Source organism: Pleurodeles waltl, chromosome 7 (assembly GCF_031143425.1).
Source record: "Pleurodeles waltl isolate 20211129_DDA chromosome 7, aPleWal1.hap1.20221129, whole genome shotgun sequence".
Lineage (NCBI taxonomy): Eukaryota > Metazoa > Chordata > Amphibia > Caudata > Salamandridae > Pleurodeles > Pleurodeles waltl.
This window is the reverse complement of record NC_090446.1, coordinates 1,515,697,750-1,515,713,231: the sequence shown is the minus strand read 5'-3', so window position 1 is coordinate 1,515,713,231 and position 15,482 is coordinate 1,515,697,750. Positions and strand designations below refer to the sequence as shown.

Here is a 15,482-nt window from a genome sequence, read left to right as displayed (position 1 = left end):
GGTTTGCCCTTTGCGACCCCTGGCTCTGCCTTTGCGTCTCCTGGTCCTAGAGATGGCAAATTCAGTGCCAGGAACACAGGGGCAGCTAGTCCTTATGGACATCAGTTGGGGCTCCACTCTCTTTGTTTTCAGTCAATTTTGTATCGCATTAATAGTGAATAATGACATATCATTCACTATTAGTGTAATAAAAAAAATACAAATTACCTTGAATATGCTCTTCCATGGCAGTCATGGTAAGTAAAAAATGCTTTTAAATGTATGTTGTGTGCGTGCTTGCGAGTGAGAGTGTGTGTGTGTTAGAAATGGGATTTCTGGTTGGCTAGGGTATGCACCTAAGCCAGGGAGAACCCACCCACTCTAGTCAGGGTGAGGGAGTTACACACCCAAGATAACCCTGCTCACTCCCTTGGTAGCTTGGCACAAGCAGTCAGGCCTAACCCAGAGGCAATGTGTAAACCGACTGCACAACACACCCAATTCACGTGACGCAATAAATACACCACAAACAAAACCCAACACTAAGTTATAGAAAAATAAACTGTATACCACAAAACATCATTAGACCAAACATAATGTCAGTAATACCCTGCTACACAAGCAGCTGTCAGAACATTACTCAGTTACTATTACTCTGCAAAAGCCAGCAGTAGTCACATAAAATACATAGGTTACTGGTTATCCTGCAACATAAGCGGTAGTCAGGTCAGCATTATTACTGAAAATGCACTTATCATGGTAAGTCACATAGCATAAGTGTCACAACAACATCATGAATGCCTATAAATAGGAAATATCTCAGAAAAACATTGCACCATTGTGATTGCACAGAAAACCAACTTTCCTATGGTGCATAGGTCAGCCCAATCAGATTATCAGTGCTACGATGCCCTTGGGCAAACGAGGATGTTCGTGTCCTAATCCTGGAGCTCCTACGCTCCTATTTTGTGCAAAAATGGCCCTCAGCGGGACATGGCCTCCGTTGAGGCCGCCATCCTTCCTGCGTAGCACTGCTCCCAAGAATCAAGCCCCCACGATCCCCAATATCTGCTCGGGGAGGGGGAAAGAACAGCAGGACAAGCGGGCACCTAGGCAGGAGACGGCCCCACTCCGTACATGGGGGCCGTCTTCAACAAAGAAAGTTTCCTGACAAGGCTTGGAGGCCACCTCACCTGCCCAGCCGGCAGGGCTCCGCTCACTTGTGCCGGCCTCTTCACCTCCAGGCGACCAGCGGCAGACAGGGGCACTGCTCCTGAGTGCACCTCGGCCACGGCCACTCCTTTTGGCCTCACGCAGCCCTTGGCAGTGTAGGTGCTCCTCCTGAGCCCGTTGCGCCCCTCGTCTGCGAATCTCCCACACGGGTAGAGACCCGCTTATACAACACTTGGGCTGTGGCGGTGAGGCCCCCAAAGTAGGTGCCTGCCTGTGCCCCAGGGGCACTCGTCTCGGCTCTCCTCGCACCGGGGGCACTAATCAAGACGTGCGTTGTTCGCACTGGTTCCTTACGACCTGCCCTGGTTGCGGCAGTGATCCCTCACCAGGGGACAACGGAGAAGTGATCTTTCACGTGCTTAAGATAAATAACAAGGGAAAGCTCTCTTCCTGCGCTACATGCACTAGCAGGAGCAGGTAAACACCGTGCTTCCCTCACGCTGGGGAAGCAGAGAATACAGTGCTTTTCTAGTGCTGTGATGCAGGGAACAGGGGCCTCAGCACCCAGCCTCTGGAGACAGTCAAAGGGAGCACAGAGCGCTAGGGCCCACACAAGCCGGCCTGCACAAAGGGTTGCAGTCTTTGGCAGTCCCTCCTAGTGACCCAACAGGTCACAGGTCAGCAGAACAGCAGCAGTCCAAGGCGGTTCCTGTTGAGTCCCTCCAGAAGCATTGTGTGTCCAGTTCAGTAGTCCACTAGTGTCTCTCTAACATGGGGGAAAACCCCTGTACTAATACTCAGTTTTGCACAGGCTTTACAAAAGGGGGGGAGAAGAGGTTCCAACCAGTCCTAACTGGTTCTAGGAGTGTTTCCGCTCTCCTCCAGCACAGGCTCCAGACATCAGTGGGGGGTAAACGAGCCCTTTGTGTGACGCAAGGGCACAGCCTTTACAAATGCAGGTGTGCCCCACCTCTCCCAGCCCAGGAACACCTCCAAACCTCCCTGTGTACTGTCTGTCTGAAAAGTATGTACAAAGCCCAACTGTCACTCTGCCTCAGGCATGGATTGAAGTCAAGCTGCAAAACACCAGAGCCATAAGCACAGAGAAATGCTTACTTTCTAGAAGGGGCATTTCTATAATGGTCATAAAAAATCCACACACACCAGTAAACAGCATTTATCACTACCATTACAACCATACCAAACATGCCTACGCTACCCCTTCACAGATCAGACAATACCCCCTAGACATAAGGCAGGGCATTTCCAATGCAATCCTATGAGAAGGCAGCACTCACAGCAGTCAGAAACCAAATAGGCTGTTTGTCACTACCAGGACAGGCCATACAACCAGGCACATATCCTGCCTCTTACATACATAGCACCCTGCCCATAGGGCTAGCTAGGGCGTACCTTAGGGGTGACTTACATGTACTAAAAGTGGAGTTCCAGGCCTGGTAAGTAAATCTAGATGCCAGGTCCCTGTGGCAGTAAATTGCGCATGCAGGCCCTGCACTAGCGGGCTTGAGACAAGTTTGAAAGGCTACTTCTGTGGGTGGCGCAAGCAGCGCTGCAGGCCCACTAGCAGCATTTAATTTACAGGCCCTGGGGATAGAGGTACCAATGTACAAGGGACTTACAGGTAACCTAAATATGCCAATTAGGTATAAGCCAATCATACCAACTTTAGAAGGGAGAGCACCTGCACTTTAGCACTGATCAGCAGTGATAACGTGCTCAGAGTCCCAGAGCCAACAACAAGAGGTCATAAAAAATGGGAAGAGGAAGGGAAAAAGTTTGGGGATGACCCTGTAAAAAGGGCCCGGTCCAACAGTGTGTAAGTGTGAAGTTGTATGTGTAAGTATGTGTGTGTGAGTGAAAGTGGAGGTCTAAAGGCATGTGATGTCACTTCCACTACCCCTGGCATTTAAGTGCATTGACGTCCATGATATAGAAATGCCATCCATCTGTCCGAGGAGCATCTGTGGCCACTTAGGTGCCAGAAGTGTGAATGCCAGGCCCACCGAACACACTGGAGCAGGGATTCCCAATCTGTGTTCCGGGCACCCATGGGGGTCCGTAAAGCCTACTCAGGGGTCCGCCATTGCTTAGAAAAATAAATATTATTAACTGATTAATAAAGTGTGTATGAATAAAGAAGCTAAATGTACAATTTCAGAGTTTAAAATGTTCTGTGAATGTGAAGAAATTTTAAATTGGAGGCTAAAACTTAAGTTAGTGTTCTCATATTGATTTGTAAGAGCAGTGAGGGTGCTTCATACAGAACAGAGTAAGGATGATGAGGGGCTTCAATTGAATTTAACAACGCTCCAACCCTCCTATTAAAATTTCAATTTTGATTTCTGTTAGATTTGTGAATTAAATAAAATATTTGATAATTTGTTTATTTGTTTGATGAAAGCTTGTTCTGTATTGTTTGTGTATCGTTTAGCGGTTCAATCATTGAAAATGCCTAGGCCAGGTTCCCCGGCTTCCAGTAATGACTCAGTTGGGGTCCTCAATTTTAAAGATAATTCATTGTGGGGGTCCCTGGTTTCCAGTAATGATTAAGTGGGGGTCCTCAGAAGTCAAAAGGTTGAGAACCACTGCACTGGAGCTTGCAGGGAGTTCAGGCGGCTTCCCCTGAAGGGCAGCAGATGCCAGGGGTGATCCTAGAGCGACAGACCCAAGGGGGGGAGTAGCACATGTTGGTCTCAGGCCTCACCCTCCCCTCTCTCCTCTGCAGCCAACACCCACTGCCACGCGGATCACATCACAGGCACCGGCCTTCTGAAGCGCATGCTGCCCGGGTGCAAGAGCGTTATATCCAAGGACAGCGGGGCCCGCGCCGACATCCTCATCCAGGAGGGCCATGTCATCAAGTTCGGCAAGTTTGTAAGTGTCTGCAAACGGAAAGACGGACAGATGTCTTGAAAGTATGGACCCTGCTCTGAATAAAAGGAACACACTTTTTTTATCACAGATTTAAAATCTGCTGATTTCAAAATTGAATATCATTTGTGATGTCTCCAAGTAGCAGTTTAGTGTTCTGTCACAAAGTCCCACGAAATGTAGTATACCATTGAGGCTTGATGATAGAAGGTGTTTGAAGAGACATTCTGTTAATGTGCATCAAGTATGCCTGAAAGTTGTTTCACGGTGCCTGTGAGCCCTCTTGTGTTTTTTTGGGTGAATAACCACAACTACATTTTCAAACTAGCCTTTAAGTCAAGTTACATCCTAAGAGCATAAGGCTGTCCTTAACTTTTGTGTGATCGGTTTAGCCAGCTTTAGGGCGGTGTGACTGGTGCTGCAGCACTGGGCATTGACCTGGAAGGGGGGCACTGACATCAGGAGGGTCGGGGTGATGTGTTGAGCAATAACTTACGATTTAAAATCCCTTGCTGAAGAGTTAATTGTGCTTCCAGCTTTCAGGCAGCAATAAAAATGTCAAGATAACTCTTGTCATCAATGTTCCTGCTAGAGACAGAGAGACTGGAGTTTTGTCTGGTGGTAGTTTTTGACTCACCATAAAGTAGCACAGAGGGTTAATATGTCTGCTGCAAAGAACAGATCTGTGTTTTATGTGGCTAGCTGAGGATTAGTAAAGCCAGCCCTTACCAGTGCTTTAAAACAAATGAGAGGGGCTATGGGGTGATGAGGGGCAATTTTGCTGGGTGTCAGTGAGGGAATACGAGGAGGTAGTCACGGCGGGAGGGGTCACCAAAAAAGATTGTTTTACCGGGCGCTACCAGAGTTAAAGCCAGCCCCTCTTGTTTTGCTTACTAATTCAAAAAGTAGTCCGTTTTACCTCCATGGTATTTTGATTTTCAGTTTTACCTAGTAACTTTGGATTGATTTATTTTGTGCATCCTGCAGCATTTGATATGCATTCATTTGTGTTGTGCACCCTGCACTGTCCGATAGGGTGTATTTTAAATCCGACATTTATACGCTACCAAACACTGCATTTTGATTGGCACCTACTCGCCCGATATCTGCCCAGTTGAGTCAGTACCTGAGAGAAGTCTCATTGCAGTATTAGCTCACATCCAACAAGACCTTCTTCCTCTAACATCTGCCTGCAAAGGATCAGAGTTTTGCGAAAGCACTAGACCACTCTCCTAGCTCACAGAATGTCCCTGCACTAGCTGACATGTTGCTTGAAAGCTTTCAAGTCATTAATCCTTCAATGCTCATTCACTTCAGCCTGCGCACATGTAAGGCTTTAAACTGCTCTTATTCTGGCAATACTGTGTCCAAGAGTGCCTAACCTTTATCATGGATATAGAACACATATAGCATGTCAGTAAGTCATTGGCACAGTCTGGTGAAGCTACAGTAGAAGACCTCTGTGGTGAATCTAGAATAGAGCCCAAGGGATTCAGCTGACAAACCACTGTCTCACTCAGCATGCCAGACTTTTTTTTTCTCACGTGGATAAGAAAGATATTTGAGCATTTATGGCAAGCATTAGGATTTCTGGAGTACTCGCCGTAATTGCCATGTCAAAATTGAACTCCGTTTGTTCATTTATCGCAGTCTTCTCCCTAGGAAATGATTTCAGTCCTATGGTGTCTGTTCCAGCAACATGGCATTCTGTTGTGTCTCAGATTTGTCATTGCAATAGATTGTTAGCGTTCTAGTTATTTACCACAACTCTGTGGTGGAGCTTGATGTAGAACACTGGGGAAGGATCCAATAGGCTGCTGCTGCTGTTGGAATCCATTCTGCTACTCAGCATCTCAGACTTTTTTCTCATATAGATGAGGAACATATTTTAGCTTTTGAACCACTAACCATAATTTCCATGAGAAAATCATGAGCGGGGACAATTTTCTCTCAAACATGGTTCATCAAATCCCAGAAGAGAATCAGCATTTTACACTCAACACAATTCCTCCAATTAGTATTTCACTGCCAATACATGATTGACACAGTGAGAAAATCTGTTATCACCCTTTCTGCATGCTTCTTTTTGTGATTTTCAATAGAAGGGATTCACAACAGTGATTTTCAATAGGGCAAAATTGACCGAGCCTTATCAGCAAAAAAGTCCTACCTGTATGCTTTATGTAAACTTCCACCTAAGTGCTAGTGTAGAAAAAAAAACACCATCTACCAAATAAATTGTGAGCCTTATTCCAAATTTTGACAGTCTGATTTTCAATAGCAGTATTTTCAAAGGGGAGGGCTCTGCGTCGGAATACCTCACTCCACCCCAGTCAATAATTACCTGGGAATGTCTTCCCTCTAGCATTATTGCTTAAATATTAGCTCTGTGCCCAAAACACATTCACAAAATCATGTGTTGTGCCTTGGAAATTTCAAATTCAACACCACTTTCTTGCAGCCCTTTTTTGATGGATTTACCTCCAAAATCAAGGTCTAAGCAGGGTATGCGGATATGCAAATAACCAATTAAAGAGGATCCATCATTTTAGCTCATTATTCTCGAGTACAGTCTTCCAACAGTGCTATGATCTTTAGTTGACAGAATCTTAAAGGGGAGTGTCAGTAAACCTCACATTGCTGCAAACAGGCTTTTAATGGTAGAACGTCTTTGAGATGTGCCTGGCTGTTGCTGACTTTAAAATATATTATTACGTTTTCTTGGTTATATTGAAGGCAGAAGGAGTGTATTTCTTTGTGCAAATGTGCATCCCTCCGCTTATGGCTGAGATTGGTTTTCGGGGTGGATTTCTTTGGCATAAGGGATTTGAGGGCTCTGTGCTTCATGGCCATAAGGGTTGTGTCTTTGTCCTTGCCTCAGCATTAAAGTTATATTAATGTTTGCAATGTATGTACATTACATGAGCTTTTCCCTAGGAGTCTGTGAGGGGTGCAGAAGAATCAGTAACATTCTAGGCACACCTGTGAAAGGCTGCAGAGCTGGTCCAGAGCCAGTCTTATCCCAAAGCGGTGCGTTTTAGAGGGGGGGGCTGGTGAAGAGCCCCTCACCTATCAGACCAGACAAGTCTCCAAGGTCCATGCGTGCTGCTCAAGCCCGGGTTTTTTATTTGAATTCTGGGACTTGTAGTTCTTCTCTATACTGGAATAAACAAGACTCCAAGCCCCAGAATTCAAAGAAGAACCTGGACTGGAGCATCACATCACACATTGAGCTGGGAAACGTGGCAGGGCTGGGCCAGTGCATCCGCTAGCTCAGACCGCCTTTGTCTTTTCAGTGCACACACAAATATCACAATTGAAAATGTATTATGTTTTTCTTTTCTCAACCATTCCCTTTCCAGGCTCTGGAGACCCGCTCCACACCTGGCCACACGGACGGCTGCCTGACCTATGTCCTGCAGGACCACAGCATGGCCTTCACCGGGGATGCGCTGCTGATCCGGGGCTGCGGGCGCACGGACTTCCAGCAGGGTAGGTTAGAGGGGCCACAACTTCTGCTTATGTAGAGTCAAGTCCTGTCATAAAAATATTCAACAACACTCAGAAGAAAGTCAGTGTGACTGATTATGTCACGTCAGGTGTACCTCTGATAGGGACAAGCAGCTGCCTGTGGGAGCCCACTGGGGCTGGGGCAAAGCCAGTCAGATGTGAGTGTGAGAAGGAACACTCCTAGGAGAGACAGTCATGACTAGAAAAAGGGGCAGGTAGGGGGTGAGAAGAGGCACTAAAGAGAGATTCTGCAAGATTATTTACCCTTCAGGTGAGGCAGCTGTTAGCCTAGGGGCTCCTTTCAGACAGGACCTATCTCTGTATTGTATAGATGTCCTAAACTTACAGAAAGGGAAGAGCAGCAAAGGGGGAAGAGAGTCTTGGGTAAGAAATGAAATGAAAACTAAATTTATAAAGCGCGCTACTGCCCGGAGGTGCCTAGGCGCTAGCCCACTGAAAGGAGCTGGTCTGGTGTGTGGAATAAAGAAGCCTGTTGGTAGAAGGGCCATGTTTTCAGAGCTTTTCTAGAAGGAAGCAGTACTGTCATGTTCTTGAGGTCAGGAGGGAGTGATCCAAAGCTTAGAGATGCATGTGACCAACCTTCTGCCACCCCGGTTGGATCTCCTAACTGATGGGCTGAGGACGAGCGCAGGCACCTAGGAGGGATGGACCATCGGAAGCTTTGTTTCAGGTAGTCGGGACCAGAATCATGCAGAGCTTTAAATGCAGTGCGGAGGGCCTTAAAATCAATGCGCTTCCTCATGGGGAGCCAATGAAGGTATGAAAGAAGGGACCTCACTGGTATAAGGAGGGGCACTGATGGTGCAAGGGTGCAATTCGTGAGAAAATCCTGATGTCTCTCTGGCTCGTTGCAGGAAGCCCACGAACCCTCTATCACTCTGTCCACAGCAAAATCTTCACCCTGCCGGACCACTGTCTGCTGTACCCGGCGCACGATTACACCGGTGAGTACGTCAAAGCGCATTGTTATATGTTAGCGCAACAATAGTTTGTTGCGCGCACAGCTCCTTCCTGCTGCAAGGATATCTCCTTGGAGTGACAAGGTGAGATGAGGCGGCGCTAATGCTTATCTAAAAAGTTTGGAAATCAGTGTTTCTGCCTTTCAGTCAGCTATTACTTTGAGCACACCCAGCGGCCTAGGTTGTCATTTATCACTACTGGTTCTGCTTGTGGGACTTGGAATGGAGGTGGCAGGTCACCCAGTGCAAGCCTGCAGGTTGCAGAGGAGCACACACTGCTGCAATATAAACAGCTTCTGAGCAGTCACAGAGCTCACCAGACTGTAATACTCAGTGTGGATGAGGCAGTCTGGTGTGAGATACAGGTAAACGCAACACGGCACAATGTCGAACAGATGTTACGATGACCAGGCGCACCAGCTTTGCCTGACTCTCCCGGCTTTTCACCATCTGTTCCAGCAAATTTAGCACATGTCCCACTTCTCAGAGAGGTTTGAATGGACACACGTTTTTCTTGTGCTCCATTGCAGGAGTAGTTAGCTGATCCTAGCAGGAAACAACTTAGTTAACACAGATGGTAAAGATGAAAAGATTGCATTTCATTCCCCTTAGTGCTTCAGTGTCTGTGTTTTCTGTGTTGGTGAGCTCCATCAATTAAGTCATTCTGTACCTCTCAGTCGATGCAAAATTGCAGCCCTACTTCTATGTTTGCTGAATATGTCGATTTTTATTGTCAAAATCTGGTCACAGTAACAAAGGAACAGTTCCAGGATTGCAATTAATTGTAACTAACACTGACAAAGACAGTCGTTTTTGATGTTACTAGTTCGTTAAGGCCACACAGAGCAGGAGCACATGTCCATGGGCGTGTACGGCTTCCGCAGACATATACAGATTTGTTAAGGTCAGCCGCAGGGCATACCTGCATTAACACACAGAGCAGGAGCACATGTCCATGGGCGATGCAAGCCTACTGCAGACGCATACAGGTTTGTTAAGGTCAGCCGCAGGGCATGCTTGCATTAACACACTGAGCAGGTGCACATGTCTGGGCGATGCAGGCCTACCGCAGTACATACAGGTTTGTTAAGGTCAGCCGCAGGGCATGCTTGCATTAACACACACAGCAGGAGCACATGTGCATGGGCGATGCAGGCCTTCCGCAGACACACAGGTTCTTTAAGGTCAGCTGCACGGTATGCTTACATTAACACACACAGCAGGAGCACATGTCCATGGGCGGTGCAGGCCTTCCGCAGACACACACAGGTTCTTTAAGGTCAGCTGCACGGTATGCTTACATTAACAAACACAGCAGGAGCACATGTGCATGGGCGATGCAGGCCTACCGCAGTACATACAGGTTTGTTAAGGTCAGCCGCAGGGCATGCTTGGATTAACACACACAGCAGGAGCACATGTCCATGGGCGGTGCAGGCCTTCCGCAGACACACACAGGTTCTTTAAGGTCAGCTGCACGGTATGCTTACATTAACAAACACAGCAGGAGCACATGTGCATGGGCGATGCAGGCCTACCGCAGTACATACAGGTTTGTTAAGGTCAGCCGCAGGGCATGCTTGGATTAACACACACAGCAGGAGCACATGTGCATGGGCGATGCAGGCCTACCGCAGTACATACAGGTTTGTTAAGGTCAGCCGCAGGGCATGCTTGGATTAACACACACAGCAGGAGCACATGTGCGTGGGCGATGCAGGCCTACCGCAGTACATACAGGTTTGTTAAGGTCAGCCGCAGGGCATGCTTGCATTAACACACACAGCAGGAGCACATGTCCATGGGCGGTGCAGGCCTTCCGCAGACACACACAGGTTCTTTAAGGTCAGCTGCACGGTATGCTTACATTAACAAACACAGCAGGAGCACATGTGCATGGGCGATGCAGGCCTACCGCAGTACATACAGGTTTGTTAAGGTCAGCTGCAGGGCATGCTTGGATTAACACACACAGCAGGAGCACATGTGCATGGGCGATGCAGGCCTACCGCAGTACATACAGGTTTGTTAAGGTCAGCCGCAGGGCATGCTTGGATTAACACACACAGCAGGAGCACATGTGCATGGGCGATGCAGGCCTACCGCAGTACATACAGGTTTGTTAAGGTCAGCCGCAGGGCATGCTTGGATTAACACACACAGCAGGAGCACATGTGCATGGGCGATGCAGGCCTACCGCAGTACATACAGGTTTGTTAAGGTCAGCCGCAGGGCATGCTTGGATTAACACACACAGCAGGAGCACATGTGCATGGGCGATGCAGGCCTACCGCAGTACATACAGGTTTGTTAAGGTCAGCTGCACGGTATGCTTACATTAACACACACAGCAGGAGCACATGTCCATGGGCGGTGCAGGCCTTCCGCAGTACATACAGGTTTGTTAAGGTCAGCCGCAGGGCATGCTTGGATTAACACACACAGCAGGAGCACATGTCCATGGGCGGTGCAGGCCTTCCGCAGACACACACAGGTTCTTTAAGGTCAGCTGCACGGTATGCTTACATTAACAAACACAGCAGGAGCACATGTGCATGGGCGATGCAGGCCTACCGCAGTACATACAGGTTTGTTAAGGTCAGCCGCAGGGCATGCTTGGATTAACACACACAGCAGGAGCACATGTGCATGGGCGATGCAGGCCTACCGCAGTACATACAGGTTTGTTAAGGTCAGCCGCAGGGCATGCTTGGATTAACACACACAGCAGGAGCACATGTGCATGGGCGATGCAGGCCTACCGCAGTACATACAGGTTTGTTAAGGTCAGCTGCACGGTATGCTTACATTAACACACACAGCAGGAGCACATGTCCATGGGCGGTGCAGGCCTTCCGCAGTACATACAGGTTTGTTAAGGTCAGCCCCAGGGCATGCTTGGATTAACACACACAGCAGGAGCACATGTGCATGGGCGGTGCAGGCCTTCCGCAGACACACACAGGTTCTTTAAGGTCAGCTGCACGGTATGCTTACATTAACACACACAGCAGGAGCACATGTGCATGGGCGGTGCAGGCCTTCCGCAGTACATACAGGTTTGTTAAGGTCAGCCGCAGGGCATGCTTGGATTAACACACACAGCAGGAGCACATGTGCATGGGCGATGCAGGCCTACCGCAGTACATACAGGTTTGTTAAGGTCAGCCGCAGGGCATGCTTGGATTAACACACACAGCAGGAGCACATGTGCATGGGCGATGCAGGCCTACCGCAGTACATACAGGTTTGTTAAGGTCAGCCGCAGGGCATGCTTGGATTAACACACACAGCAGGAGCACATGTGCATGGGCGATGCAGGCCTACCGCAGTACATACAGGTTTGTTAAGGTCAGCTGCACGGTATGCTTACATTAACACACACAGCAGGAGCACATGTCCATGGGCGGTGCAGGCCTTCCGCAGTACATACAGGTTTGTTAAGGTCAGCCGCAGGGCATGCTTGGATTAACACACACAGCAGGAGCACATGTCCATGGGCGGTGCAGGCCTTCCGCAGACACACACAGGTTCTTTAAGGTCAGCTGCACGGTATGCTTACATTAACAAACACAGCAGGAGCACATGTGCATGGGCGATGCAGGCCTACCGCAGTACATACAGGTTTGTTAAGGTCAGCCGCAGGGCATGCTTGGATTAACACACACAGCAGGAGCACATGTGCATGGGCGATGCAGGCCTACCGCAGTACATACAGGTTTGTTAAGGTCAGCCGCAGGGCATGCTTGGATTAACACACACAGCAGGAGCACATGTGCATGGGCGATGCAGGCCTACCGCAGTACATACAGGTTTGTTAAGGTCAGCTGCACGGTATGCTTACATTAACACACACAGCAGGAGCACATGTCCATGGGCGGTGCAGGCCTTCCGCAGTACATACAGGTTTGTTAAGGTCAGCCGCAGGGCATGCTTGGATTAACACACACAGCAGGAGCACATGTGCATGGGCGGTGCAGGCCTTCCGCAGACACACACAGGTTCTTTAAGGTCAGCTGCACGGTATGCTTACATTAACACACACAGCAGGAGCACATGTGCATGGGCGGTGCAGGCCTTCCGCAGTACATACAGGTTTGTTAAGGTCAGCCGCAGGGCATGCTTGGATTAACACACACAGCAGGAGCACATGTGCATGGGCGATGCAGGCCTACCGCAGTACATACAGGTTTGTTAAGGTCAGCCGCAGGGCATGCTTGGATTAACACACACAGCAGGAGCACATGTGCATGGGCGATGCAGGCCTACCGCAGTACATACAGGTTTGTTAAGGTCAGCCGCAGGGCATGCTTGGATTAACACACACAGCAGGAGCACATGTGCATGGGCGATGCAGGCCTACCGCAGTACATACAGGTTTGTTAAGGTCAGCTGCACGGTATGCTTACATTAACACACACAGCAGGAGCACATGTCCATGGGCGGTGCAGGCCTTCCGCAGTACATACAGGTTTGTTAAGGTCAGCCGCAGGGCATGCTTGGATTAACACACACAGCAGGAGCACATGTCCATGGGCGGTGCAGGCCTTCCGCAGACACACACAGGTTCTTTAAGGTCAGCTGCACGGTATGCTTACATTAACAAACACAGCAGGAGCACATGTGCATGGGCGATGCAGGCCTACCGCAGTACATACAGGTTTGTTAAGGTCAGCCGCAGGGCATGCTTGGATTAACACACACAGCAGGAGCACATGTGCATGGGCGATGCAGGCCTACCGCAGTACATACAGGTTTGTTAAGGTCAGCCGCAGGGCATGCTTGGATTAACACACACAGCAGGAGCACATGTGCATGGGCGATGCAGGCCTACCGCAGTACATACAGGTTTGTTAAGGTCAGCTGCACGGTATGCTTACATTAACACACACAGCAGGAGCACATGTCCATGGGCGGTGCAGGCCTTCCGCAGTACATACAGGTTTGTTAAGGTCAGCCGCAGGGCATGCTTGGATTAACACACACAGCAGGAGCACATGTGCATGGGCGGTGCAGGCCTTCCGCAGACACACACAGGTTCTTTAAGGTCAGCTGCACGGTATGCTTACATTAACACACACAGCAGGAGCACATGTGCATGGGCGGTGCAGGCCTTCCGCAGTACATACAGGTTTGTTAAGGTCAGCCGCAGGGCATGCTTGGATTAACACACACAGCAGGAGCACATGTGCATGGGCGATGCAGGCCTACCGCAGTACATACAGGTTTGTTAAGGTCAGCCGCAGGGCATGCTTGGATTAACACACACAGCAGGAGCACATGTGCATGGGCGATGCAGGCCTACCGCAGTACATACAGGTTTGTTAAGGTCAGCCGCAGGGCATGCTTGGATTAACACACACAGCAGGAGCACATGTGCATGGGCGATGCAGGCCTACCGCAGTACATACAGGTTTGTTAAGGTCAGCTGCACGGTATGCTTACATTAACACACACAGCAGGAGCACATGTCCATGGGCGGTGCAGGCCTTCCGCAGTACATACAGGTTTGTTAAGGTCAGCCGCAGGGCATGCTTGGATTAACACACACAGCAGGAGCACATGTCCATGGGCGGTGCAGGCCTTCCGCAGACACACACAGGTTCTTTAAGGTCAGCTGCACGGTATGCTTACATTAACAAACACAGCAGGAGCACATGTGCATGGGCGATGCAGGCCTACCGCAGTACATACAGGTTTGTTAAGGTCAGCCGCAGGGCATGCTTGGATTAACACACACAGCAGGAGCACATGTGCATGGGCGATGCAGGCCTACCGCAGTACATACAGGTTTGTTAAGGTCAGCCGCAGGGCATGCTTGGATTAACACACACAGCAGGAGCACATGTGCATGGGCGATGCAGGCCTACCGCAGTACATACAGGTTTGTTAAGGTCAGCTGCACGGTATGCTTACATTAACACACACAGCAGGAGCACATGTCCATGGGCGGTGCAGGCCTTCCGCAGTACATACAGGTTTGTTAAGGTCAGCCGCAGGGCATGCTTGGATTAACACACACAGCAGGAGCACATGTGCATGGGCGGTGCAGGCCTTCCGCAGACACACACAGGTTCTTTAAGGTCAGCTGCACGGTATGCTTACATTAACACACACAGCAGGAGCACATGTGCATGGGCGGTGCAGGCCTTCCGCAGTACATACAGGTTTGTTAAGGTCAGCCGCAGGGCATGCTTGGATTAACACACACAGCAGGAGCACATGTGCATGGGCGATGCAGGCCTACCGCAGTACATACAGGTTTGTTAAGGTCAGCCGCAGGGCATGCTTGGATTAACACACACAGCAGGAGCACATGTGCATGGGCGATGCAGGCCTACCGCAGTACATACAGGTTTGTTAAGGTCAGCCGCAGGGCATGCTTGGATTAACACACACAGCAGGAGCACATGTGCATGGGCGATGCAGGCCTACCGCAGTACATACAGGTTTGTTAAGGTCAGCTGCACGGTATGCTTACATTAACACACACAGCAGGAGCACATGTCCATGGGCGGTGCAGGCCTTCCGCAGTACATACAGGTTTGTTAAGGTCAGCCGCAGGGCATGCTTGGATTAACACACACAGCAGGAGCACATGTCCATGGGCGGTGCAGGCCTTCCGCAGACACACACAGGTTCTTTAAGGTCAGCTGCACGGTATGCTTACATTAACAAACACAGCAGGAGCACATGTGCATGGGCGATGCAGGCCTACCGCAGTACATACAGGTTTGTTAAGGTCAGCCGCAGGGCATGCTTGGATTAACACACACAGCAGGAGCACATGTGCATGGGCGATGCAGGCCTACCGCAGTACATACAGGTTTGTTAAGGTCAGCCGCAGGGCATGCTTGGATTAACACACACAGCAGGAGCACATGTGCATGGGCGATGCAGGCCTACCGCAGTACATACAGGTTTGTTAAGGTCAGCTGCACGGTATGC

General features: G+C 49.5%; 1 protein-coding gene across 1 annotated transcript in view; it reads left to right on the top strand.

Annotated features, from left to right (window-relative positions):
* Positions 1 to 15,482, top strand: part of ETHE1 (ETHE1 persulfide dioxygenase) — a 49,632-nt gene that overhangs the window by 28,875 nt on the left and 5,275 nt on the right. Inside the window, exons 3-5 of the mRNA XM_069201322.1 lie at positions 3,899 to 4,047; positions 7,407 to 7,536; positions 8,430 to 8,519. Coding sequence (XP_069057423.1) covers positions 3,899 to 4,047; positions 7,407 to 7,536; positions 8,430 to 8,519 — 369 coding nt within the window. The remainder of the gene's footprint in view (positions 1 to 3,898; positions 4,048 to 7,406; positions 7,537 to 8,429; positions 8,520 to 15,482) is intronic.